Genomic DNA, 25,949 nt, shown 5'->3' with positions numbered 1-25,949 from the left:
TAATAATAATAACAACAACAACAAACAACAACAACAACAACAATAATAATAAACATTTATTTATAATGCCCTATTAACAAAAGGCATGACAACAAGCCATATGCAACTAACAAGGACAGACAGTAGGCAATACACACACACGCTTAGCTAAAACACAACTAATAAAACCACAAAACTTGTTAAAAAACATTCCCAACCTCTCCAATTTCTTCCCCCCTTGCTGATCCCCAGAACAAGGATGTTTCAATCTGCTGAATCAAAGAAGAATGTCTTTAATGCCTTGCGGAAGCGGAGAAAATTCTCCTCTATCTGAAGCTCTAAGGGAAGACTGTTCCGCAGACATGGGGCCATATACAACCAAAAGTACAAAGCCATTTATAATAAAAAAGAGAAGTCGCATATGTAACGGGTTGTCTGAATGATCTTGGAGAATGAGAAGAAGAGATGTAGGAAACACTCTGACAAGGAAGTCAGCAGTCCTCAATCACTTACCAGTCAGAGAAAAAAAAGGCTTAGGAAGGATCTGCCTTACTGTGTCAAACAGTTAAGAAGAGGCAAAAAAAAAAGTGCCTTTAGTTTTGCAAGATTGGTGCAAGCCCTCACAAGAAAACTAAACAGGAAACATGACAAGATGAACTAATTCTACTTAATGTAAAGCTACGTTAACATAATCCTGCAAGTCTGAAGGTACAAATTTCTGGCTTCCACTTGTAACTACAGTGATACCTCATCTTACAAACTTAATTGGTTCTGGGACGAGGTTTGTAAGGAGAAAAGTTTGTAAGACGAAACAATGTTACCCATAGGAATCAATGGAAAAGCGATTAATGCGTGCAAGCCCAAAACTCACCCCTTTTGCCAGCCCAACCGCCCGTTTTTGCGCTACTGAGATTCCCCTGCAGCATCACAAAAACACGGAAGTCCGGAGGTGTCCTGAGGCTCCCCTCTATGGAGGGGAGCCTCAGGGGAATCCCAGCAGCGCAGAAACGGGCGCTTCGCTGGCAACAGAAGTCCAGAGGCGGGCCATCCCAGTGGCGGCAGCTTGGATTTGTAAGGTGAAAATAGTTTGGAAGAAGAGGCAAAAAAATCTTAAACCCCGGGTTTGTATCTCGAAAAGTTTGTATGACGAGGGGTTTGTAAGACGAGGTATCACTGTATTTGATCCATTAGGGCTGCTCTTTCCAAGTTTCTTCCTCTGACTGTTAATTGTGGGGTCTTGTACCTTCTGTCTGTTCACTAGGGTCCCAACCTCCAGGCCGCAGGCCAGTACCGCCAGTCCATGGCTACTGAAAACTGGGCCATGCAAGCAGAAGCAAGTGCATGAAGTTTCATTTGTGCATGCGCAGGATTAGGTTGCGCACGCAAAACCATCCCCTCCTCCCTCCTGCCGCCACCACCACTGCTGCCAGTCGATGAAGCCGGAAAGGTTGGAGCAACTTTTCCCCTACAAAGTGAAACAATCAAGATCTTCAAAGGAATAAAATTCACAAGGGGAAAAAAAACAATAACACATCACCCTTCCTGGATATCTTCATCAGCAAAGGAAAAGTTGGCAAATTAGAAATGCGAGTCTTTTGAAAAACAACCCAGACTATCCAAGTGCTCCACTACTAAAGTAACAACCCAACCTCCCACAAGGGAAGCTGTCTAAGAACATTATGCAGATATCCACAAATGTACTGCAGCGTAGCAAGGTGGAACACCAGTAAAAGGAAATGGACTGCCTGTGCAACATTTTTCAACAAAATGGATACCTGTGAAACTTTATCAAAATTGCCTAACCATTCAGCCCACTTTAGCTATGAAAGGGATACCACCATACATCAAAAAACATCTCAGAAACCATCGACAGACTGTTAGAAGAACCACGTGGCACACCAACCAACTAAAGCCCTCCCAAAAATCTTAAATAAACCAAAACATCTGGTAGTTCAAAAAGAAGAGGGGAAAGGTCCAACGTTATTTACAATACAGTGTTCCCTCTATTTTCGCGGGGGATGCGTTCCGAGACCGCCCGCGAAAGTCGAATTTCCGCAAAGTAGAGATGCGGAAGTAAATACACCATTTTTGGCTATGGACAGTATCACAAGCCATCCCTTAACACTTTAAACCCCTAAATTACCATTTCTCATTCCCTTAACAACCATTTACTCACCATTATTACTGGTACTCACCATTGAATAAAACACTTAGTGATCCTGATATTTATAAACATAATTATTTATTAACAATAATAATTATTTTTTTGTTATTTATTTGCAAAAAAAATTAGTTTGGCGATGACGTATGACATCATCGGGGGGGGGAAACCGTGGTATAGAAAAAAAATCGCAAAGTATTTTTTAATTAATATTTTTTGAAAAACCGTGGTATAGGCTATTCGCGAAGTTTGAACCCGCAAAAATCGAGGGAACACTGTATACAGTGTAAGGACGGTAACAGCTACTATATAAGGCAGATAAGCAGATTAGTGGAGTGCATCCATGAATACCAACTAGCACTCAGAAGATACTCCTGAATTTCTTGATTTCATGGACAGATGGATGGGCTCAACCACAGTTTCGGCTGGGCATCCTAAGCCAAGGTAAATGCAAAGTCTTCGGAGAGGGGCGGCATACAAATCCAATTAAATAAATAAATAAATAAATAAATAAATAAAGTAAAGCACTGGGGAATTCCTGGAAGCTTGGAATTCAGACCACAGAAACAAAGAAACAAACCATATTTATACACCGTCCAAAAGATACAACCAGAAAGCTGAGAAGCAATTCAAAAGAGCAGAACACATCATCCCTAGCAGTCAACACCCAGATAAATGGGGATTATAAGAGCAGGCAAACAATCAAGCAGAATACACCAAGGAGAGAAGCTACCTAGAACTAAAGACAAATTTCCTGACCCTTAGAACAATTAATCACTGGAACAACTTGTCTCCAGAATTTGTGAATGCTCCAAAAGAGATTGTAATGGTATAGGACAGTGATGGCGAACCTTTTTTGGTTCATGGACCAAAACTGTGTGTGTGCACTACCACACATGCACACACCCATAATTCAATGCCTAGGGAGGCGAAAACAGCTTCCCCCGCCCCTTGGAGACCCTCTGGAGGCTGGAAACAGCCTGTTTCCCAACTTCTGGTGGGCCCGATAGGCTCGTGTTTCTCTCTCCCCAGGCTGCAAAGGCTTCCCTGGAGTTTGGTGAAGGTATAAAACACGCTCCCCCACCCCCCTGTAGGCTCTCTGGAAGCTAAAAACGCCATCCCAGTCTCTGTGAGAGCCAAAAATCAGCTGGCTGGCACAGACGTGCATGTTGGAGCTGCACTAGGGCAACGGCTCATGTGCCAGCAGATATGGCTTCGAGTGTCACCTGTGGCACCCATGCCATAGGTTTGCCATCACTGGTATAGGACAGTGATGGTAAACCATTTTTGTTCACATGCCAAATGTGTGTGTGTGTGCATGCGCTATCCCACACTTATTCCCTCCCACCGCACATGTGCACAACTCCCCCCATTACTCCTGCACGTGCACAGGTCTCACTGAAGCCTGGGGACAGCAAAAAACAGCCAAATGGGCCAAACAGAAGTTCAGAAAAATGGACTTCCGATTTGCAGGTTGGGCAGTTTTTTGCCCTCTAGAAGACAAAACTGGCCTTCCCCAAAGCCGAAAATCAGCTGGCCAGCCCGTGCATGCCTGCTGGAACTGACATAGGGCAATGCCTCACATTCCCTCTGATACAGTGTTCCCTCTAATTTTTTTTGGGGGGGGCGGAAAAGTATAGTGTCTGAGCGGCAGTCCCTTCGGGACTGGGCGGCACAGAAATAATAAATAAATAAATAAACAAACAAACAAACAAAAAACCCACCCTGTTTTGCCTCAGAGAATTTCAAAATAAAATACTGTACTGTGTGTCTATAACAGTGAGCTCATAATAGGGCAACTCTATCAATATCAAAATGCCACTTAAATAGTTGAGCTAGTTTCAAACTAGATTTTGATTTTCTTTCTCTCTTCCTTACTCCCATTATTTTTCTTTCTCTTTTCCTTCCTCTCTTTTTTCTATCTATTTCTCTCTCTTCCTCTCTCTCTCCTTCCCTCTCACTCTTTCCCTCTCGGCTTCTGGGCAGGTTTGGAAAACTCTGAGTTGATGATGATTTTTAAGTGAGCGATTGCTCACTGCTCAGCTTAGAGGGAACTATGCTCTGATATGGCTCTGTGTGTCACCTATGGCACCTGTGCCATAGGTTTGCCATCACAGGTATAGGCATTGGACTGATCAAGAAACTAGCAAAGCTCTACCAGTAACTGCCAGGGAAAGCTACTGTATATAAGCAGAGAGCACCCCCCACATCTACAACACTGATGATATTACCAAGTTGGATCGTGAAAAATCTGTAAGGAAGTCACTATGCTCAGAAAGCACCAAAGACTCCACAGTTTTAAAAATATCTTTGGGGTTGTTTTCCCTTTGTTTTCCAAAGGATAATTAAGCTACATCTGCTGAAAGCTTAGTCCGCTTTCTCAAAGTCACTACAGTTATCAGCTATTTTACTGCAGTGGGTTAAATTATTCTATTTAATGTTCTATTTTAAAAAATGTTTTAAGTGTGCTACAGAATGAACGCAGGGCCTACAGAGACAAATAAGTGAACAAACCCAAGGAGTGGAAGAAGGTGTGCCTCCATTTATCGGAGTAGTTAACCACGAGGGCCCCAAATTTAGTTTTGTGGTTTCCTCATGCCAATCTCTCATACCTCCCTGAATATTACATCTCATCTTCATTATTTTTTTTACATTTTTTTTAGCATTTAGGACAGGGCACCACTGTAGTATTTAAGTGTCTTTCTTTGTACCCAGATGTAAAAAAATAAACCAAAGTTTCCCTCTTGGGATTTCTTTATTTTAAGAATGGCTTAATTTTTTTAGTCCTATTGCCAGGAAAACTTAATCATAGGGAAAACTAGTTTGGTGAGCCTGGGCAAACCTATTCTTCTTCTTGTGACATCTCCCTCCCTCTACCTTTAGGGTTTGCATAGGATCTTCCATTCGATCTGATGCGTCACTCCCATGGTTCTCGAAGTCTCTGGGTGTGCTGGGGGAAAAGAGAAGGATGGAATTGGGGAGTCGGAAACACGTGGAAGAAAGACGCCGGGGTGGTTTTTTTTTTTGCGGGGGGGGAGCAAAGTAGCTTTTGCAATGGAGCGACCCTTTTTCCTTTTAACGACTAAGGCCGGGCGGGGAGGCTGCTCGACCAACGGCCGGGATTCAGATGGGAGACTGGAAACTTAGCTCCCGGTTTCTCTCCTTCTATAAACTCCGCTCAGCCGCTCCATTCATCTCCTTTCGCTCCCTCCTCCTCCTCCATCTCCTCAGCGACGTCTGTCGGCCTCCTCCCTTCCCTTCCCCTCCCCCGGTCTCCTCCCCGCCGGCTCAGTTTTGCTCTTCCACTTCCAAGCTGTAACTCTCAGTCGCCGCCGCTTCTGCTGGTGCCGCCGCCGGCTCCGGAAAATGTCTGAACGCGGCGGCTTCTACAAGCAGGATTTGAATAAAACCGTGTGGGAGGTTCCCCAGCGCTACCAGCACTTGACCCCGGTGGGCTCGGGGGCTTACGGCTCCGTGTGGTAGGTGCCGGAGAGGGGGGGGGGAAGGAAGCACCGGGGCAGGTGCCGGGATGCGCTTTGGGGCATCTCTATCCGGGGCGGGAAAGCTGAGGGAGGAGGATTCCCAAATGAAGGCTTAAGAGTAACAACCCCCACACGCACACACCCGCCCCTCCATTTAGGAACTAACAATGCGGAACAGCTTAACTCGTTAGAAACACACACACACACACACATACGGCCTGCCGTCTCGTGCTGGGCGTGTGTGGAGCTGGAGGACGCGCACAATGGGAACACCCAAAAGCCGCGCCAAGGCTCCGGTGGCATCTGACGAGATTCCCGGTTGCCGGCGTGGAATAATTGAGGCGGGGGGGGGGGGCAGGCCGTCGCAACCGGCAGGTAGCAAGGCCGGCTTGTGTTTAAAACAACAATAACAACCATGGGGGGGGGGGAAGAGGAAGTCACTTAGAACCCGCTGGTGCTTAATTTCACACAATAGGCCAAGCTTCGGGTTTTTTTTCTTGTTCGGGCTGTATATTGTGTGTGTGTGTGTGTGTGTGGTGCGAGGGAGAGGTTGCGCGCCTGAGGTGCGTTTGGAAGAGGAGGGGGGGGGCTTCGTTTGGTTTTCCAACCCCCCCTCCCTTTCGGTTAGTTGTACGGTTCCACCGAATTGCACAAACCGGCGGCAGGCGGGGAGTTTGGGTGGAGGAGAAAGGAGCCGTGCAAGCATCCTGAATTACAGGCCTACTAGAATTCAGTGTTTCCCAACCTTGGCAACTTGAAGATATCTGGACTTCAACTCCCAGAATTCCCCAGCCAGCACTGGCTGGGGAATTCTGGGAGTTGAAGTCCAGATATCTTCAAGTTGCCAAGGTTGGGAAACACTGTTAACTAGATAATGTGCCAGAGAAAGGACGCCTGCATAGGCTGATTTGCTTGGTGGAGTGTTTCCACTTAAAACAATAAGTGTTTTTGCAGGAAGCAATAGGCCAAAATATGTGTGTGTGGGGGATTTGTGAGGGGTAGGTGGGTTTCAGTGCAGAGAACTTGATCCTACTTAGTGTATGTGAAAATAATAATTTGGGGGGAATCAAAAGAGGAACTAGAAAATGCTTTTGAAAAAGAATTGCCAAGTAATTGTAATCTCTTAAAGTTGGATGTATGACTAGATGTATGGCCTGACTAGGCAGAATTTTGTCTCATATAAACTGGGCAGCAGCAATGTAAAGATTTCACAAGATTTTATTACAAATATTTGGAACTTGTCACAGGATGTATTCATTGCTATGAGCTAAGTTAGTTTTAGAAGACAAATAGGAGATTGTTGGAAAATGAGCTTATCGCAGTTTGCTTAAACAATGAAATGGATCTTTCATGTTCAAAGGCAGGAAACCAAGTCCTATGGGATAGGTACAGATGGAGCAGGGCTTTTCATGAAGTCTTGGTACCCTTTTTTTAGGCAGGAATCAGAGTTGACCATCTTTTGTTTGGAGCAGGTGTAGGCATAGCCCTGGGTGGTGTGCAAAGAAAAGGTGTGTGGTGTTAATGGGCTTTGTTTGCCTTGCTTGTTGCTCTGAATTGTGCAACCCGGTGGGGTTTGTGGTCAGATTCCTGTCTCTTCCCTGCCCCCACTGGGCTCTGGAGCAGAGACAGGGCGCTCACAATGCAATTCAGCCTGGAATTCTTCCCAGGTTGCTAAGGGTAACCCAGACCATGCCAGCTACTGAAAGAGGTTTCCCCAGGCTATTTTTAAAGACCTCCCTTCTTTCTGCACTGAACTGCAATCATTAGTTTGGGGGTGCTTTTCTTCCTGCAGCTATTAAGATAAAATCTAGAGGTGGTTTTAGAACCTGCTAGCAATACTTTGGGGTGATACACCAGCCTTAATGAAATGCACCCTATAGAGAATTGAGCAATTCCATTTCTCTATATCATATTTCAAACAATTGTTATCTCCCCCCTTTATGTATCACAAGATTGCTGTGTATGTGTGGTATTCCTTTGGGTTAACTGATACTCAAGTAATTAAAAATTATGCATCAAGGTTTATGTTATTAATGTGTGTATAATTAGACCGCAGGCTAAAAGGCCATGTTTAAACAAATCTCTAGATAAAAAACCATTTGGGGGGAAAGTAAACCAAGGCATGTGACTTTGGGCGGCTGATAGAAGAAAGAAAGAATATACACGTAATGTAAGCAAAAAGACGTAACCTTAGCTTTGTTTGTTTTCTTTTGAGGAGTCAGAAGTAAATGGGGTTTGGGAATAAATGAAACAAGTTTTTGGTGTGAAAGAAATTGACATTAGAGCTGGTGCTATTTAACCTATTAAAAATATGTTTGTAGTTGGCCTGAGCAGTAAGGTAGCCAAGTTTCTGAATGTCACCAAATAATTCTTAAGTGAAATTTGAAGCAGCTGGCCAAAAACTGCAGACATTTAATCTCTTAAAGTTGGATGTATGACTAGCAGAATGGCAAACAAGATTCAGGGCAACTACAATAAAGTACAGGGAGAGATACTGGGTGCCAAAGAGAAAAAAAAAGTACTTTTAGATATACCCTAATGAAATTCTGTAATTATCCAAAGTTGTTTTTAATGAATAAAAGTTCACTTTGTATAATATGTATAGTTTATGTAGTGATTTATAAATATGATGAATGACCTGACTAGACAGAATTTTATCTCATATGAATTGGGCAGCAGCAATGTAAAGATTTCACAAGATTTTATTACAAATATTTGGAACTTGTCACAGGATGTATTCATTGCTATGAGCTAAGTTAGTTTTAGAAGACAAATAGAAGATTATTGGAAAATTAGCTTATCGCTGTTTGCTTAAACAATGAAATGGATCTTTCATGTTCAAAGGCAGGAAATCAAGTCCTATGGAGGTAAAATGACCAGGGATAGATATATTTATGTCTTGCCTCAGAAATTCACAGAGAATTTGGCTGACCATTTTGGAAACATGGACTGGACAGGCCAGTCTATAAGAAACGTAGTATCTTTCTCTTACCCAAAGATGTTTTTTTTTTCAAAAGGGAATTGGATTTTGCTTTTTCTTGGAGACATTTCGCTTATTCTTGGATAAGAAACGAAACCTCTTCAAGGAAAAACAAAAGTCCAGTTGCCGTTTGAAAAAGCACTTTTGGGACAACCATGGCCTGGATGATCGAGTATCTCCATAGACATTTAACTCTCTTAAGTTTATTAAGCTTTGGTGAATTTTACTGAGGATTGTATACCATAACTGCTAAGTGTTGAGTTTGATATAATTGTTGCTGAGATTATTCAAGTAACTGTGTTGACTACCGTGTTTCCCGGAAAATAAGACCCTGTCTTGTTATTTTTTTAACCCTAAAATAAGTGCTTGACCTTATTGCCATGCACTCAAAACCTCGATTGGGCTTATTATATGGGGATGTCTTATTTTAGGGGAAACGGTATATTTTCTGAGAAGGCAATAGCAAATTTCTGTATTCTTTTTAAGAAACCTTCTAGGATGTACTGTATCTGTATGGTCACCAAGAACTGAAATGAGTGTAAAGGACATCTTTAGCTATTATTCATTCAGTCAGGTGAACTGAAGAGAGCCAGGGTGGCTCAGCAGGTAGAGTGCTGCACTACAGGCCATTGGAGCTGACTGTAGATCTGTAGATCAGCGGTTCAAATCTCATCACCGGCTCAAGGTTGATTCAGCCTCCCTTTCTTCCGAGGGGGGTAAAATGAGGACCCGGATTGTGGGGGCAATATGCTGGCTCTGTTAAAAAGTACTACTGCTAACATGTTGTAAGCTATCCTGAGTCGAAGAAGAAGGGCGGCATAATAAATAAATAAACAAACAAACTTTTTCACTTGGGGATTAAATTGGATCTTTTGTGTTTTAAATACACTTGTAAATGCTTCCTCTTTTGTTCTAGTGTGCAATATGGCCAATCACTGAGTCATTATGGTGTAAAATTAAGGAGTTGGATTAAACCTGAGAATGGTCTTTGTGCCTTTCTTAGAGGGAAGGAAGGATGTGCATCTAATGAATTAAATCAGAATGATTTTCAAGTAAAAGAATAATTTGATCACATGAATAGGAAATGAGAAAAGCTGAAAGGTCTGGCTGTCTGGTAGTATGTGGAAGTAAATGCCATTATTCATTCAAATGGCATCTGCGTTTTCTGTCTTTCAGGCAAAAAAACAGATCTTCAGCAATGAACAGCTTGTGTCTTAATTGATTAATCAGTGGAAGTGTGAAACTTAGAGACACATTATTTCTGGGAAATGTAACTATGTAATAGTAAAATTAATTCACACACACACATACAAAAATAAATTTACTGGATTTTTCAAGGCCTGTGTTGGGGAGGAGAGATCCTGAACTATCCAATAAAAGTCCATTAGTAAGTGTCACTATTCAAAAGGCTCTGCTTGAAGTCCCCAGCGAGATCATCTCTCTCAAACTTTTTAAAGGGCCAATTCACGGTCCCTCAGACTGTTGGGGGGGCCAGACTGGATGGGTGGGCATGGCTAGGTCATGTGACTAGGTGGGCATGGCCAATTTAACAGTCTATTAAACAATGCATACACATTAAGTTGTTTTGCTCCAATGGGTGTTTTATTTGCTTTTGTTTGCATGTTGCTCTTTTGGTTAACTTTTTACTAGATCATTTGTTGTTTAGGGATCTAGTGGTCCACTTCAGAAAACTCAGTTTTGCGGTATTTCTTCTCAGCCCTAAGGAGCTTTAGAAACTTCTCTCTCTTTCTGTCTCTCCCTTTCTCCCACTCCCTGTTTCTCTCCCCCTTCTGTCTCTCTGTCTCTCTCTCTGTCTCTCTCTCTCTATCTATCTATCTATCTATCTATCTATCTATCATCTATCTATCTATGTATCTACGTATCTATCTGTCTGTCTGTCTATCTATCTGTCTGTCTATCTATCTCTGTCTGTCTATCTATCTATCTATCTATCTATCTATCTATCTATCTATCTACCTATCTACCTACGTATCTACGTATCTATCTATCTATCTATCTATCTATCTCTGTATCTATCTCTGTATCTATCTCTGTCTATCTTCTGGAGGCGGGAGACATGAAAAAGAGGCAACTTTCACCAGGTTTTTTTGCCTCCTAGGGCATCTGTACATCTCGTTCTTCACTTCCTTCACCCCCAGCAGCATTCTGCAGGTCAAAAACAGGCCGTTTTGTGGCCAAAAATGAGCCATTTTCGCTCCCTTTTTTTTTTTTTGCATTCTGGGGCATCTGTGTGCCCCATTTTTCACCTCCCCCACCTCCAGAACGTCTCTGTAGGCCAAAATTGTTGGCCTCACTTTTCAGTTCCAGCCCGTGGGGCTCGTGGAGGTAAGCCAAAGAGTTGGTGGCACTCAGGCGAAGAGTTGGTGGAGCAATGTGGGTAGCGCAGCCTCGTCCTGTGTGGGCTGGATTAATGGCTTTGATGGGCCACACACAGCCCACGGGCTATAGTTTGAGGACCCATGCTCTAAGAGGTAGGATGTATAATTGGTCTTAGAAGATAAAGAAATATCCAGGCATATTCTTACTATAAAGATGAATCATAACGCCACTGTACTGTACATAATGCCAGCGTATCTCTCTTTGGGCCTTAGCAAATTAAATAGTCCATAAAAATCATTCCAAAGCCAGTTTGGGCATTTTTAAAATTGTGCAAATAATTAGATTAGATTAGATTAGATTTATTGGATTTATATGCCGCCCCTCTCCACAAACTCGGGGCGGCTCACAACAATAATAAAAACAGTACATAGTAACAAATCCAATGTCCACCAATCTAATTACAATTTTAAGTTAAAAAATTCATAAAACAATCCCAATATATATAAAAAACAGGCACACAGTCAATCAATCAAACGGCAAAACAATATGGGCAAGGCGGAGATGTTTTAGTTCCCCCATGCCTGATGATAGAGGTGGGTTTTAAGGAGTTTACGAAAGGCAGGGAGGGTGGGGGCAATCCTAATCTCAGGGGGGAGCTGGTTCTAGAGGGTTGGAGCCCCCACAGAGAAGGCTCTTCCCCTGGGTCCCGCCAGATGACATTGTTTAGTCGACGGGACCCGAAGAAGGCCGACTCTGTGGGACCTAACCGGTCACTGGGATTCGTGCGGCAGGAGGCGGTCCTGAAGATTGAGGTTTAACCTAGGTTAGAGGTGAAGAACTTGGGAGAATACAAGAACATACTCAGAGTGAGGATCATCAATTTGTGGAGACACATCATCCATCCTCAAAGGTGAAAGCACAGCTTTCTTTTTTCCAGACTGAACACACCAGAGCCACTTTTTATCATCTCGGATGTTCTTTTCTGGACATGCTCCAGTTTGTCCATGCCTTTCTCAAAATGGGATATCCGGCACTGGACATGATATTCTAACTGCAGTCTGATATGGACTACAGAAGAAGGGTATCTTCTCTTCGTCTTGGTACTCCATATTTAGATTTAACTCAGTTGAGTTCACCTAATCTGAGACTCGTTCACTAGACCAAGCATTCCATGCCAACTGAATCTTTGAACCCCACAAAATAGTGTTAATGTGGTATGGTTCCTTTTGTTTACATGTCCACCACTTAGAAAATGATCTGATTGTGATCATAAATTTCTTAAACCCATTTATCTTATCCAGTGCTATTGAGTGATCTGCAGCTTTGGGCAGTTTTTAAAATCACTTTGGACAGGGTTAAAAGAAACGCTATGTGATCATCAGAAAATAAAGTGTATTTGCAAGTGGACCGTCCAAACATTGATTTTTTTTTTCTTCCACTTTTGCCATTGGTTTTGCAGAGTCATGGGCAGTTTAGTTTCTGAGAAGCTGGTGTAGCAATGTATCAATATGGAGAATTATTCCAACAACTGCTTTAGATTCTACCGGTAAAAGTGGTAAGAAGAATGACTGTTTTCTGTCCTACATTGGCTAGTTTAGGTTAGTTTGCTGGATATTTTGCTTATCTCCTATTGCTAACTTTGTAATGTTTGCGGATCCTGGCAAAAGTGTTTTATAAGAGAGACGACTCCTACAAAGAACAGGCAGAACTATCACTTGAAACAATGCAGTTAATCCTCAACTTAAAACAATTCATTTAGTGACTGATCAAAGTTAAAACAGCACTGAAGAAAGTGACTTATGACTGTTTTTCACACTTATAACTGTTGCAGCATCCCCATAGTCCATCTGGCAGTCCATCAGATTTCTAGTCCCTATCTGTCATTTAATTTCAGATTAAAGCTTCTGGTAGCTCAGGCAACTTCTTTGAATGATGACATTCATTTATCAATAAAAAGAAATGTTCCCATCAATATTAATTGGTTCCCAGTTATAATTTTTAATAGACGTTCATGCAGTTTCTGAACAGCACGTGTGCAGTATTTGAGGTTAATATAATGTTCCTAATCAGTGTAACTAGTTCATGGCTTATATGTGGTTCAGATATGATTAATGATTGACCCTTGGCTGTATTTTTGGATACACTTTGAACTCAGATAGAATCCTTTTTGTAATTAGGGATTCTACAATTATCATATTTTTCAGATAAGACGCACCTTAGTTTTGGGGGAGGAAAATAGGAAAAAATTCTACCTACCATGTATTCATCTGGCTAGCATCCTTAGTTTGTTCAGCTTCAGCACATTATTTATCCCCTGATTGGGGATGAAAAAACTTTTTTCAGAGGGAGTAGGAATGAAAACAAGCCTGCAAAGAATTAGGGCTGGAAAAAACTTATTTGATCATTAGCACCTCATTAGGGCTGGGGGGGGGCCTTCCAAAATGCTACATTCTGAGAACTGTTGCAGCATCCCCATAGTCACGTGGTCAAAATCCGTATGCTTGACAGATGGCACATTTTTATGACTGTTGCAGTGTCCCAGCGTCATATGATCACCAAGCAAAGTCAACGATATTAAGATTCACTTAATAACTGCTACTAACTCAAGCCTGTCAAACCGGCAGTGCGTCACACACAGACCATGCCCACCCTGGCTCTGCAAAGGCAGAAAACATCGCAATACATCATGTGATGTGATTGAGTTTGACACTTGTGTACTAACTTCACAACTGCAATGATTCACTTAACAACTGTGGCAAGAAAAGTTGTAAAATGGGGCAAAATTTACTTATATGTTTCACTCAGCAATATAAATTTTGGATTCAGATTGTGATTGTAAGTTGAGCACTACCTGTACTCCAGAGATGGGTTCCTACCGCTTCGGAACGGTTTTATAGAATCATTAGTAAATTGGCGGTCTGAGTCACTGGAATTGGCAATGACCCAGGTCTGCTACACCCCTGAGCCATTTCTCTCGGCGCCACCATAGCCACTACCATCTGGCTTTTTGCTTCTGTGCATGCACAGCTTTAATTTGGTGTACTGCACAAGCAGGTGTGCAGTGCGCGTGCCTGCCCATGCAGCACCTCCCTGATTGAACCAGCAGTAACTAAATCCAGAACCCACCCCTGCTGTACTCCTTTGAAATAAAATCCAGAACCCACAAGCTATAAGCTACACCACAAACCTTTACAAAATTGAAGCCTTCCTTGCAACAATTATCTTAATTCTTAATTGAACCATTCTATTGTCCACAGAAAAGTTTTTTTCATTCTTCCTAGGGAGACTCCTCATACTTTCTTTTGAACTAGGATGCTCAGAAATTATGAAAACTTTCTATTTACATTCAACTCTTCACCAAATGATTTTGAATGTATTTGATTCTCAGTTGCGTATAAAAGGATTGCTATTTGATACAGCTAATTAGAGATTCAGAGTTTTCTATTATCAAAATCATGTAGTGTTGTACTGTATTTCTCTGGGTAAATTTCATTTTCACACGACTTTAGTTTTGGAGCAATTATTATCAGTTTTCCAGTTTCCATATTGCTAATTCATGCTTATTCCGCCATTTTAATACACATTACTTGAGATGGAATGTTATCATCTGATCAATTCTTTTCCCCCCCAGAACTCACCTTTAAGACCTGGTGTCAGTATTGCTGGCTTGATGGATAGTTGATTTTTAATTATTCCTATATTTTTAGCACTTTAGAACTTTGCACTTTACCAACTTTAATTAATAGCTAAGCTTTGATTTTATATTATTAACTATTAATCTATGAACTTTTTATTCCTATTTTATATTGTGATATATATTATTAGTATTTTAATTATTACTAATTTAATTCATTTTAATATCACTAGGGGGTTTTGTAATTAATGGATGATTGGGGTAAATATGGGACGAATGATTGGTATGAATGCAATGGTTGGGGCGGGTGGGATTATGGTATGAATGTGATAAATGGAAGCAGTATGAATGATAGACTTTGCCCACCTGACGCCGGAAAGGCGGGAGGGGAGGGGGCACTAATCTCTGGGGAGACAGAGGGTCAGAATATTCCTGTGTTGCTGGGGAGAGGCAGATATGGCGGGGGCCGCGGAGTTAGCCGTTCCAGGGGAACGAGGGACCGTTGCTTAATAACGATCCCTTGTTCTGGCTCTGTGAGCCCAATCTTGGGTACTGGTGATGAGTGTAACTCTGGCCCTGGGCTCAGGTTGCTGCTGCTTAATGCCAGGTCGGTGGTAAATAAAGCTCTCCTCATCCGGGATCTGATCCTGGATGAGGAGGCCGACCTGGCATGTATTACTGAAACCTGGCTGGGCCCAGAGGGAGGTGTTCCTCTCTCTGAAATCTGCCCAGCTGGGTTTCAGATATGGCATCAACCTCGACCCCAGGGAAGGGGGGGAGGAGTGGCTATTATAGCCAGGGAGAGCCTTTGCCTACGTGGACTCATTGCTCCGGAAATTGCGGGTTGCGAGTCACTCTTGATGAAGTTGGACTTAGGGGTTCAGGTGGGCTTATTTCTCACGTACCTGCCTCCCAGCTGCGTGTCAAAAGCCCTGCCTGTGCTACTCGAGGAGGTAGCCGGGTTGGCGGTGGAGTTCCCAAGACTTATTGTCTTGGGGGACTTCAACCTGCCGTCACTCGGCGAAACCTCTGGGCTGGCACAGGAGTTCATGGCCACCATGATAGCCATGGACCTGACTCAAGTAGTACAGGGTCCGACTCATGAAGGGGGGCACGCACCCGACATGGTATTCCTTTCCGAGCAATTGAGTAATGGTCTGAGACTAAGGGGCTTAGAAGCAGTGCCTTTGTCATGGTCAGACCATTTTCTACTACGGCTTGACTTCCTGGCTCCAATCCTTCCCCGCAGGGAGGCGGAACCAATTAAGATGTTCCGCCCCAGACGCCTGATGGACCCAGAGGGCTTTCAGACGGCGCTTGGGGTTATTCCAGAGGCACTTGTCCACAGTTCGGCAGAGTCTCTTGCGAAAGCCTGGAACGAGGCTGCAGCAGAGGCTCTTGACCGGATTGCGCCTTTGCGACCTCTCCGTGGCGCTAGACCCCGTAGAGCTCCATGGTTCAACGAGGAGCTCCGGGAGTTGAAACGCCAGAAGAGACGTCTAGAGAAGCGATGGAGGAAGAGTAGGTCTGAATCTGATCGAACACTTGTAAGAGCTTTTATTAAGACTTACAAAGTGGCGCTCAAGGCGGCAAGATGCGCGTACCATGCCGCCTTGATTGCATCAGCGGAATCCCGCCCGGCCGCTCTGTTTAGGGTGACCCGCTCCCTTCTTAATCAGGGGGGAGTTGGGGAGCCCTTGCAGAGTAGTGCCGAGGACTTTAACACGTTTTTCGCTGATAAAGTCGCTCGGATTCGGGCCGACCTCGACTCCAATTGTAAAACAGAGTCGACTGACAACGAGTCAGTCGAGGTGACTGGGGCACGTACTTGTCCACCTGTCTGGGAAGAGTTTGATCTGGTGACACCTGATGAAGTGGACAAGGCCATTGGAGCTGTGAGTTCCGCCACCTGTTTACTGGATCCGTGTCCCTCCTGGTTGGTTTCGGCCAGCAGGGAGGTGACACGGAGCTGGGCCCAGGAGATTACCAACGCTTCCTTGGGGAGGGGAGTTTTTCCATCACTCTATAAAGAAGCGCTTGTGCGCCCCCTCCTCAAGAAGCCCTCCCTGGACCCAGCCGTACTTAACAACTATCGTCCAGTCTCCAACCTTCCCTTTATGGGGAAGGTTGTCGAGAAGGTGGTGGCACTCCAGCTCCAGCGGTCCTTGGAAGAAGCCGATTATCTAGGTCCCCAGCAGTCGGGTTTCAGGGCCGGTTACAGCACGGAAACCGCTTTGGTCGCGTTGATGGATGATCTCTGGCGGGCCCGGGACAGGGGTTTATCCTCTGTCCTGGTGCTCCTTGACCTCTCAGCGGCTTTCGATACCATCGACCATGGTATCCTTCTGCACCGGCTGGAGGGGTTGGGAGTGGGAGGCACTGTCCTTCAGTGGTTCTCCTCCTACCTCTCTGGCCGGTCGCAGTCGGTGTTAGTGGGGGGCCAGAGGTCGACTCCTAGGTTTCTCCCTTGTGGGGTGCCTCAGGGGTCGGTCCTCTCCCCCCTGCTATTCAACATCTACATGAAACCGCTGGGCGAGATCATCCAAGGACATGGGGTGAGGTATCATCAATATGCGGATGATACCCAGCTTTACATCTCCACCCCATGCCCAGTCAACGAAGCGGTGGAAGTGATGTGCCGGTGCCTGGAGGCTGTTGGGGCCTGGATGGGTGTCAACAGACTCAAGCTCAACCCGGATAAGACGGAGTGGCTGTGGGTTCTGCCTCCCAAGGACAATCCCATCTGTCCGTCCATCACCCTGGGGGGGGGAATTATTGACCCCCTCAGAGAGGGTCCGCAACTTGGGCGTCCTCCTCGATCCACAGCTCACATTAGAACAACATCTTTCAGCTGTGGCGAGGGGGGCGTTTGCCCAGGTTCGCCTGGTGCACCAGTTGCGGCCCTATCTGGACCGGGACTCATTGCTCACAGTCACTCATGCCCTCATCACCTCGAGGTTCGACTACTGTAATGCTCTCTACATGGGGCTACCTTTGAAAAGTGTTCGGAAACTTCAGATCGTGCAAAATGCAGCTGCGAGAGCAGTCATGGGCCTACCTAGGTATGCCCATGTTTCACCATCACTCCGCAGTCTGCATTGGTTGCCGATCAATTTCCGGTCACAATTCAAAGTGTTGGTTATGACCTTTAAAGCCCTTCATGGCATCGGACCAGAATATCTCCGAGACCGCCTCCTGCCGCACGAATCCCAGCGACCGATTAGGTCCCACAGAGTGGGCCTTCTCCGGGTCCCGTCAACTAAACAATGTCGGTTGGCGGGCCCCAGGGGAAGAGCCTTCTCTGTGGCGGCCCCGGCCCTCTGGAACCAACTCCCCCCGGAGATTAGAACTGCCCCTACTCTTCCTGCCTTCCGTAAACTCCTTAAAACCCACCTTTGCCGTCAGGCTTGGGGGAACTGAAACATCTCCCCCTGGGCACGTTTAATTTATGCATGGTATGTCTGTGTGTGTGACTGTTAGTATATGGGGTTTTTTAAATATTTAAATATTTTAAATTTGTCTGATTGCTTATGATTTGTTTTTACATGTTGTGAGCCGCCCCGAGTCTTCGGAGAGGGGCGGCATACAAATCTAAGTAATAAATAAATAAATAAAATCATTTTTCTTAGCATTTATCTTCCATGCATAGGGGATCTATTTATTTTTAGTGCACTTAGTTTTTGTAGTGAAGCTTATCAATACATGATGAGGGGAGTTAGCTTTTTAATCAGTTGATACTGATTTGGACTGAAAAGGAATAACTAGCTCAAGGGCAATTTCCATACATGAGAGGATTAGAATCTACATCTCCTTGCTCCTAATCCAGGCTGGGCTGTTTTTGAAGTGAATTTGAAACTCTTATATTCAGTAGATTACAGTGGATTTGTGTAGTGATCTTAAAATCCAAACACATTCTTTTAAAATCAGTATTAGTGGCTACAATCCAGATGACGTCTGCAAATACAGACTCTATTTACAAACTTAATTCGTTCCGTGACCAAGTTCGTAAGTAGAAAAGTTTGTAAGAAGCAATTTTTCCCATAGGAATCAATGTAAAAGCAAATAATGTGTGCGATTGGGGAAATCACAGGGATGGCGGAGGCCCTGTTTCCTCCCAGGAGATTCCTAGAGAGGCCCCACAGAGGCTTCTCCCCGCCTTTTCCACCCCTGTTTTCTCCCAGGAGATTCTAAGAGAGGCCCCACGGAGGCTTCTCCCTGTCTCTTCCGGTTACAGTTTTGGAGGCTCAGGTTTGTAAGTGAAAAATGGTTGTTGAGAAGAGGAAAAAAAATCTTGAACACCCGGTTTTTATCTAGAAAACTTCGTAAGTTGAGGCATTTGTTGGCAGAGGTACCACTGTATTGACAAAACCAAAGGGAAGGGCCAGACGCCTGGAGGCGTCTGTAATATGGTAAATGATTTAGCTTTACTAGATAAATGGTCAAAGCAATGGAAACTGCAGTTTAATGTTTCCAAATGTAAAATAATGCACTTGGGGAAAAGGAATCCTCAATCTGAGTATTGTATTGGCAGTTCTGTGTTAGCAAAAACTTCATAAGAGAAGGATTTAGGGGTAGTGATTTCAAAATGGGTGAGCAGTGTGGTCGGGCGGTAGGAAAAGCAAGTAGGATGCTTGGCTGCATAGCTAGAGGTATAACAAGCCAGAAGAGGGAGATTGTGATCCCGCTATATGGAGCGCTGGTGAGATCACATTTGGAATACTGTGTTCAGTTCTGGAGACCTCACCTACAAAAAGATATTGACAAAATTGAACAGGTCCAAAGACGGGCTACGAGAATGGTGGAAGGTCTTAAGCATAAAACATATCAGGAAAGACTTAATGAACGCAATCTGTATAGTCTGGAGGACAGAAGAAAAAGGGGGGGACATGATCGAAACATTTAAATATGTCTAAGGGTTAAATAAGGTTCAGGAGGGAAGTGTTTTTAATAGGAAAGTGAACACAAGAACAAGGGGACACAATCTGAAGTTAGTTGGGGGAAAGATCAAAAGCAACGTGAGAAAATATTATTTTACTGAAAGAGTAGTAGATCCTTGGAACAAACTACCAGCAGACGTGGTTGGTTAATCCACAGTAGCTGAATTTAAACATGCCTGGGATAAACATATATACATCCTAAGATAAAATACAAAAAATAGTATAAGGGCAGACTAGATGGACCATGAGGTCTTTTTCTGCCGTCAGTCTTCTATGTTTCTATGTTTCTAAGAAGACAGATTCAGGGTCTTAGACTGAAAATACTGGGTTAGAAACTGGATTCATATCTTTCTTAAGGCATGAAGTTCAAGCTTCTCATGGTTTCGGCAATGATACAGGGAGATTTGTGAAGGTAGTCCTTCACTTACAGCCACATTTAGGTCCTGAAGTTATATTGTTAAATGGTATGGTAATTAAATGAGGCATCATATGAAAGCACCCAATTTTATGACCTGCTTTTGCTGTGGGTTGTTATGTAGGGCATCACATGACAGCAATTTGCAAATTTCAGTTCAGACTTCCTGATTGATTTTGCTCATTGGAAGCCAGCTGGAAATGGAGATCAAGTATCAACAGAACACTGCAGTGAGTTCTTGCCAAGCGCCTAGATCACAATCACATGACTGAAACTAATAAGTGTGAGGATTGGTTGGAAGTCATATTTTTCAGTGCCCTTGTAACTTTGAATCATCACTAAATGAAGGGTAACTTGTATCGCTCTCAGTCCCCTGAAAGATGACAAAAAATTGTGTGTGTGTGTGTGTGTGTGTGTGTGTGAGAGAGAGAGAGAGTCTTAGTATATTCGGGTATTGTCCCATGTAAGGTTGATAGAATCCTGGCGACATTTCAACAAGATCCCATTCATCATCTTCAGGCTGGTGCTTTCGGCTTTGTGCTCAGGTGAACACAAAAGTTTGTCTGAGCACAAAGCTGAAAGCACCAGCCTGAAGATGACGAGTGGGACCTTGTTGAAACATCACCAGGATTCTATCAGCCTTACATGGGAAAAGACCTGAATATGCCAAGACCTACATACCTATGCCCGTGAAAATCCAAGAAAACAAATACTCTCTCCATCTCTCTCATTCATTCTATTTCTGTGCTGTCCGACTCCTTAGGGACTCTAGGCAGTTCACAACAGGAATATAAAACAATAGTAATACAAAACCTCTAAAAACAATTTACAGTTAAAACAGTTAAACCCCTACATACCCCTACATGCTTCCCACTCCCAACCATGGTCAATGTTATTGAAAGCAGCTGAGAGGTCAAGTAACACCAAAATAGATATTACCTATCATTGGCAGTCCATCAGATTTCTAGTCCCTATTGTCATTTAATTTCAAATTAAAGCTTCTGGTAGCTCAGGCAACTTCTTTGAATGATAACATTCATTCATCAATAAAAAGAAATGTTCCCATCAATATTAATTTGTTCCCAGTTATAATTTTTAATAGAAGTTTCTGAACAGTTTCTGAACAGCACGTGTGCAGTGTTTGAGGTTAATATAATGTTCCTAATCAGTGTAACTAGTTCATGGCTTATATGTGGTTCAGATATGATTAATGATTGACCCTTGGCTGTATTTTTGGATACACTTTGAACTCAGATAGAATCCTTTTTGTAATTAGGGATTCTACAATTACCATATTTTTCTGATAAGACGCACCTTAGTTTTGGGGGAGGAAAATAGGAAAAAATTCTACCTACCAGGTATTCAACTGGCTAGCATCCTTAGTCTGTTCAGCTTCAGCACATTATTTTATCTCCTGATTAGGGATGAAAAACTTTTTTCAGAAGGAGTAGGAATGAAAACAAGCCTGCAAAGAATTAGGGCTGGAAAAAACTTCTTTGATCATTAGCACCTCATTAGGGCTGGGGGGGGGGAGCTTCCAAAATGCTACATTCTGAGTATAAGACTCACCCAAATTTTCAGCCTCTTTTAGGGAGGAAAAAAGTCTGTCTTATACTCCAAAAAATACAATACCTAGGAAGTATTAACTCATCTCCAGACTTCGTTGTCATGTTTTCAAGTGGGGGACAGTGTATTGTGCTGTGTAGTTGTTATCTACCTTGGAAAGGACTAACGCTTGAGTATAAAAGATCATTGATTATCATTCACTTTGTTTGTTGTGAATAACCCTCTCTGAAAATTTCTTAATAATTGGATAATAAATGACAGTATTATAATAAACTTCACACTGAGGAATATCATTCTTCATAACAAAACAATCACATATTTCAGGGTTGGGAACCCTTCATTATAGCAATCCTCAAAGGTTTCTGACATAGCCAGGTTTTAGCAGCTTCTTGAATGATTCCGGGATTGGTGCTTGTTTAACCTGGGATGATGTTTACCCCAAATAAGAGAAGGGGCGATGCAGAAGGCCTCCCTGTGACTCCTAAATCATTCTTTCAGAAATGGGATGGAAAAAGTGTTCTCCATCCTAAACTTAATGGGTAGGCAGAGACCTTTGAGTGAAGGTGATCTTGAACGTACCCAGATTCTGAGCCGTGGAGGGGTTTAAAGCTATAACTGGCCTCTTGAATTGCACCTGAAAGCCAGCTAAGAGCAAGTACATTCTTGCAACAATGGCCACCCAAAACCAATTGAGTTGCTTCTGAAGTAGCTGTACCTTGATGGTCTTCAGTAGCAGTTGTACAGGACAGTGGATTGCAATAATGCTATTGAGAGATGACCAAGGCATGAGTGGCAAGAATAGGCTTGCTATAATTCAGTAATGGTTTCAATAGGTACACAAGAGCTGATATATTATTTTGAATAGGAGCTGTTAGTCCAAGAACTTGTTATGAACTTGTGCAGTCCAAGGAAGAATGATCACATTCAGAACCAACAATGGAATATTACTGGTCTCAGTTAACTATCTATTTCTGATTTTCATGTTCAGAACTAATTTATGTAAAACATAGGAATTGTGTTCTACATTAATTCCCCACAGATTTCCCATATACAGAAACAAAACATCAAAATATTTTTAAAAACCCTATATTTTCACATTTATCTTTGAAAAAAATCTAGACTGCTGTTACATTGGTATTATAGGAAAATACCACTTCCTCACAATCCATATCAGATAAACAAGTGTCCTAATGTGTCATCAAAACTTTGTCTTTCTTAAGCTATAGAAACATATTTGTGAATTCTTTCATAGAACTTAAATAACATAGTATTTTAGCTCGAGTTTCAGTACAAAGAATGTGTTTGTCCTTCACATCAGCAAATTCTCTGTTTCCACTTTACAGAATTCTTGGGATGCATAAAAATGTACCTTCTTTCTTGTTTGCAAACAAAGCTTTTTTTTTTGCAAGGGCTCCTTGTGAACTAAAAACTGTTGCTAGATACTGCAAGTTTTTGTGAAACAAAGAATTGCCTAAATGTAACAACTGTCAAGCCATAAAAACAATTCTGAAGGCTGATTTGTGTGTGTCTGTGGCTTTGAACCGATGAATTGTAGCATTACAATCACATGTTTACAAATTGCAGTTGAGCAAATCTGTTAGATCGTTGTAGCTGCCTTCTATAACACTGTATTCTCTAGATACGTGATGGTGAACCTATGACATGTATGCCACAAGTGGCACATAGAGCCTTATTGGTGGGCATGCGAGCTTAGACATGACCAGACAGCTGGTTTTAGGGCTTTTAGGGACCACTGGGAGTTGGGGAGCAGCCTGTTTTCAGCTTCTAGAGGGGGTAACTCATTTTTTGCTCTCCCCAAGCTCCAGAGCCTTTCTAGGAGACCGGGGAGGGCAAAAACAGCCTCCCCACCCCAGAGGCCCTTTGGAGGCTGGAAATATTCCGTTTGCTGACTTTCGGTTGAACCAGAATTTCTATTATTATAAAGGTTCAGAGCCTTTATAAGTGTTGTGGTTAGCTCTGGCCCAGCTCCTGCCCCAAGGACTGTGGATGTGGGGGAGACATCCACATGCTGCAGGCCTGTTTTGCCCCCCCCCCCCCGGGGGAATCTGATGATGAAGGCTCCTCTGACCAAGAAGACATGAGTGACAGGGAGGAGGAGAGTGGGGCAGACAGCTCAGAAGGAGATCAATTATCTAGCTCCTCCTTGGATTCAGAACAAGAGTTAATGATACAGCCATGCATGCGGAGAGCGATGCATAGGCAACAACTGAGAGATTATTATCAAAGAAAATGAGGCCACCTGTGGTTGGGTGGGGCTGTGGTAATTAGTGAGGCTACTATAAATAGCAGCCTGTGGGTTTGGCCATTGTGGAGGATTATCTGATCCTTGTGTTTCGTGCCTGCTTTACTGACTTTGACCTTTTGTGTGCTGATTTTTCCCCGCTTTGAAACTAAACCAGAGCAAAGTGTGTTTCACTTTGTGAAAGAAGGACTGTGAATTGCCTCACACTGCAAGCTAAGTATCACAGAACTGATAAGGGACTTGTACAAATTACCAGTTTGTTTGGAGACAAGTGCTCTTTGCTATCCCAAAAGAGGGCTTGGTTTAAGTGAATTTTCATTATAAAGAACATTGTTTTGAATTTTCAAACGTGTGGGTGTCTGAAATTGTATCTGTGCATTTTTGGGAGGATTCTACCAGAGAGCCCAACAGAACAAAGAAGAGATTGGGGAGAGCATAAAAATGAAACTTCTTGTTCAACCAAAAGTCAGCAAACGGAACATTTCCAACCTACGGAAACCTGGGGGAAGGTTGGGAGACCACTGATCTAGATGCTGGGCCACAACCCCCCTAATTGGAGAGAATGAATTGAAGAATATCACAGAGATGCTTCTGGATTGGACAGACTTTCCTAACCTAACCTTTTCTCCCTTTTGTTCTGCACAGCTGAGTTTGGGTATAATTACAATTTATTTTCCAAGAAAAAAAGAAATATTTCTGAAGAAGCTTTGATCAGAATCCCAATCTTGGCTTGTTTTCCAGTTACAACTAGGGCAAGAGCAAAATAATAGGAGATGATCTGTGTCTAGAGGCACACCCAATCTCCTTAAGCTAAGGTATATGGGAAGAATCAGGGCAGTTTGCGATATGGAGAGACAGACTTTAAGCTTTTGCCAGGATTTTTTTTTACCTATTTAGCTTGTAATACAGGAAAGTTATTTTGTTTTGATATTTGTTTAACTTTCTAGATAGATATATTATGTGCCATGTCCTTAAATTTTTAGTAGTAGACATGTATGCAATGTCTGAACTAATATTTTCTTGGATATTAAGTTGTGGGGATGTGTTGGAAGCATTTTGAACTGGAGCATGTGCTCAGTCTTCTCTAATGAAACTAGGTAGATTTAACAGAATTGGAAGGGAAATAATAATAATAATAATTATTATTATTATTATCATTATCATTATTATTTATTAGATTTGTATGCCGCCCCCTCCATGGACTTGGTCATCTAGTCCAACCCCCGCTGAAGCAAGAGACCCTATACCAGTGATGGCGAACCTTTTTTTCCTCGGGTGCCAAAAGAACGTGTGCATGTACTATTGCACATGCATGAGTGCCCACACCCATAATTCAATGCCTGGGGAGGCTGAAAACAGCTTCCCCCACTCCCTGGAGGGCCTCTGGAGGCCGGAAATAGCTTATTTCCCAACTAATTCAATGCCTGGGGAGGATAAAAACAGCTTCCTCTGCCCCCTGGAGGCTGGAAATGGCCTGTTTCCCAACTTCTGGTGGACCCAGTAAGCTCATATTTCATCTTCCCCAAGCTCCAAAGGCTTCCCTAGAGCCGGGAGAAGGTAAAAACACCTTCACCCATCCCCCCCGGAGGCTCTCTGGAAGCCAAAAATGCCTTCCCAGAGCCTCTGTGCAAGCCAAAAATCAGCTGGCCAGCGCACACATACATGTTGGAGATGAGCTAGGACAACGGCTCGCGTCCTAGCAAATATGGCTCTGCATGCCACCTGTGGCACCTGTGCCATAGCTTCGCCATCGCTGCCCTATACCATTTCTGACAAATGGTAATCCCTTCTTGAAAGTCTCAAGTGATGAAATTCCCACAACTTCAAAGGACAAGCTGTTCCATTGGTTGTTCTCACTGTTAGAAAGTTCCTCCTTATTTCTAGGTTGAATCTCTCCTTAATCAGTTTCCACCCATTATTCCTTGTGTGTCCTTTGGGTGCTTGGAAAATAGCTTGACCCCCTCCTTGTATGGTAGTTTCCAAAATAAATAGTAAATATTTTGTTGTGATTCGGTTGAGGCAAGCTTGACTTCAATGTGAATTATGTTATTGAGCATAATAAAATTCCTTGTGTACAATTCTGGGGATGAAACCAACAAATGGGGCTTTACTATGGAAAGTCTTGTAAGATGGTAATGTAGCTTGATCATGGTCAGCTGGAAAACTTCTAAGTTTCACTAAATTCAGTAGAG

The 25,949-nt window shown here is 43.1% G+C and overlaps 1 protein-coding gene across 1 annotated transcript in view; it reads left to right on the top strand.

The window, feature by feature from the left end:
- The first annotated feature begins 5,124 nt into the window (after positions 1-5,124).
- The window catches only part of MAPK11 (mitogen-activated protein kinase 11), a 67,522-nt gene continuing 46,697 nt past the window's right edge, over positions 5,125-25,949 (top strand). The window contains exon 1 of the mRNA XM_070755422.1: positions 5,125-5,619. Within this exon, the coding sequence (XP_070611523.1) occupies positions 5,507-5,619 (113 nt within the window). The 5' untranslated portion in view covers positions 5,125-5,506. The remainder of the gene's footprint in view (positions 5,620-25,949) is intronic.

Source organism: Erythrolamprus reginae, chromosome 6, assembly GCF_031021105.1.
Source record: "Erythrolamprus reginae isolate rEryReg1 chromosome 6, rEryReg1.hap1, whole genome shotgun sequence".
In the NCBI taxonomy this organism is placed as follows: Eukaryota; Metazoa; Chordata; class Lepidosauria; order Squamata; family Dipsadidae; genus Erythrolamprus; species Erythrolamprus reginae.
Note: the sequence above shows the minus strand (reverse complement) of the source record. Positions and strands in the feature narration are given on the sequence as shown.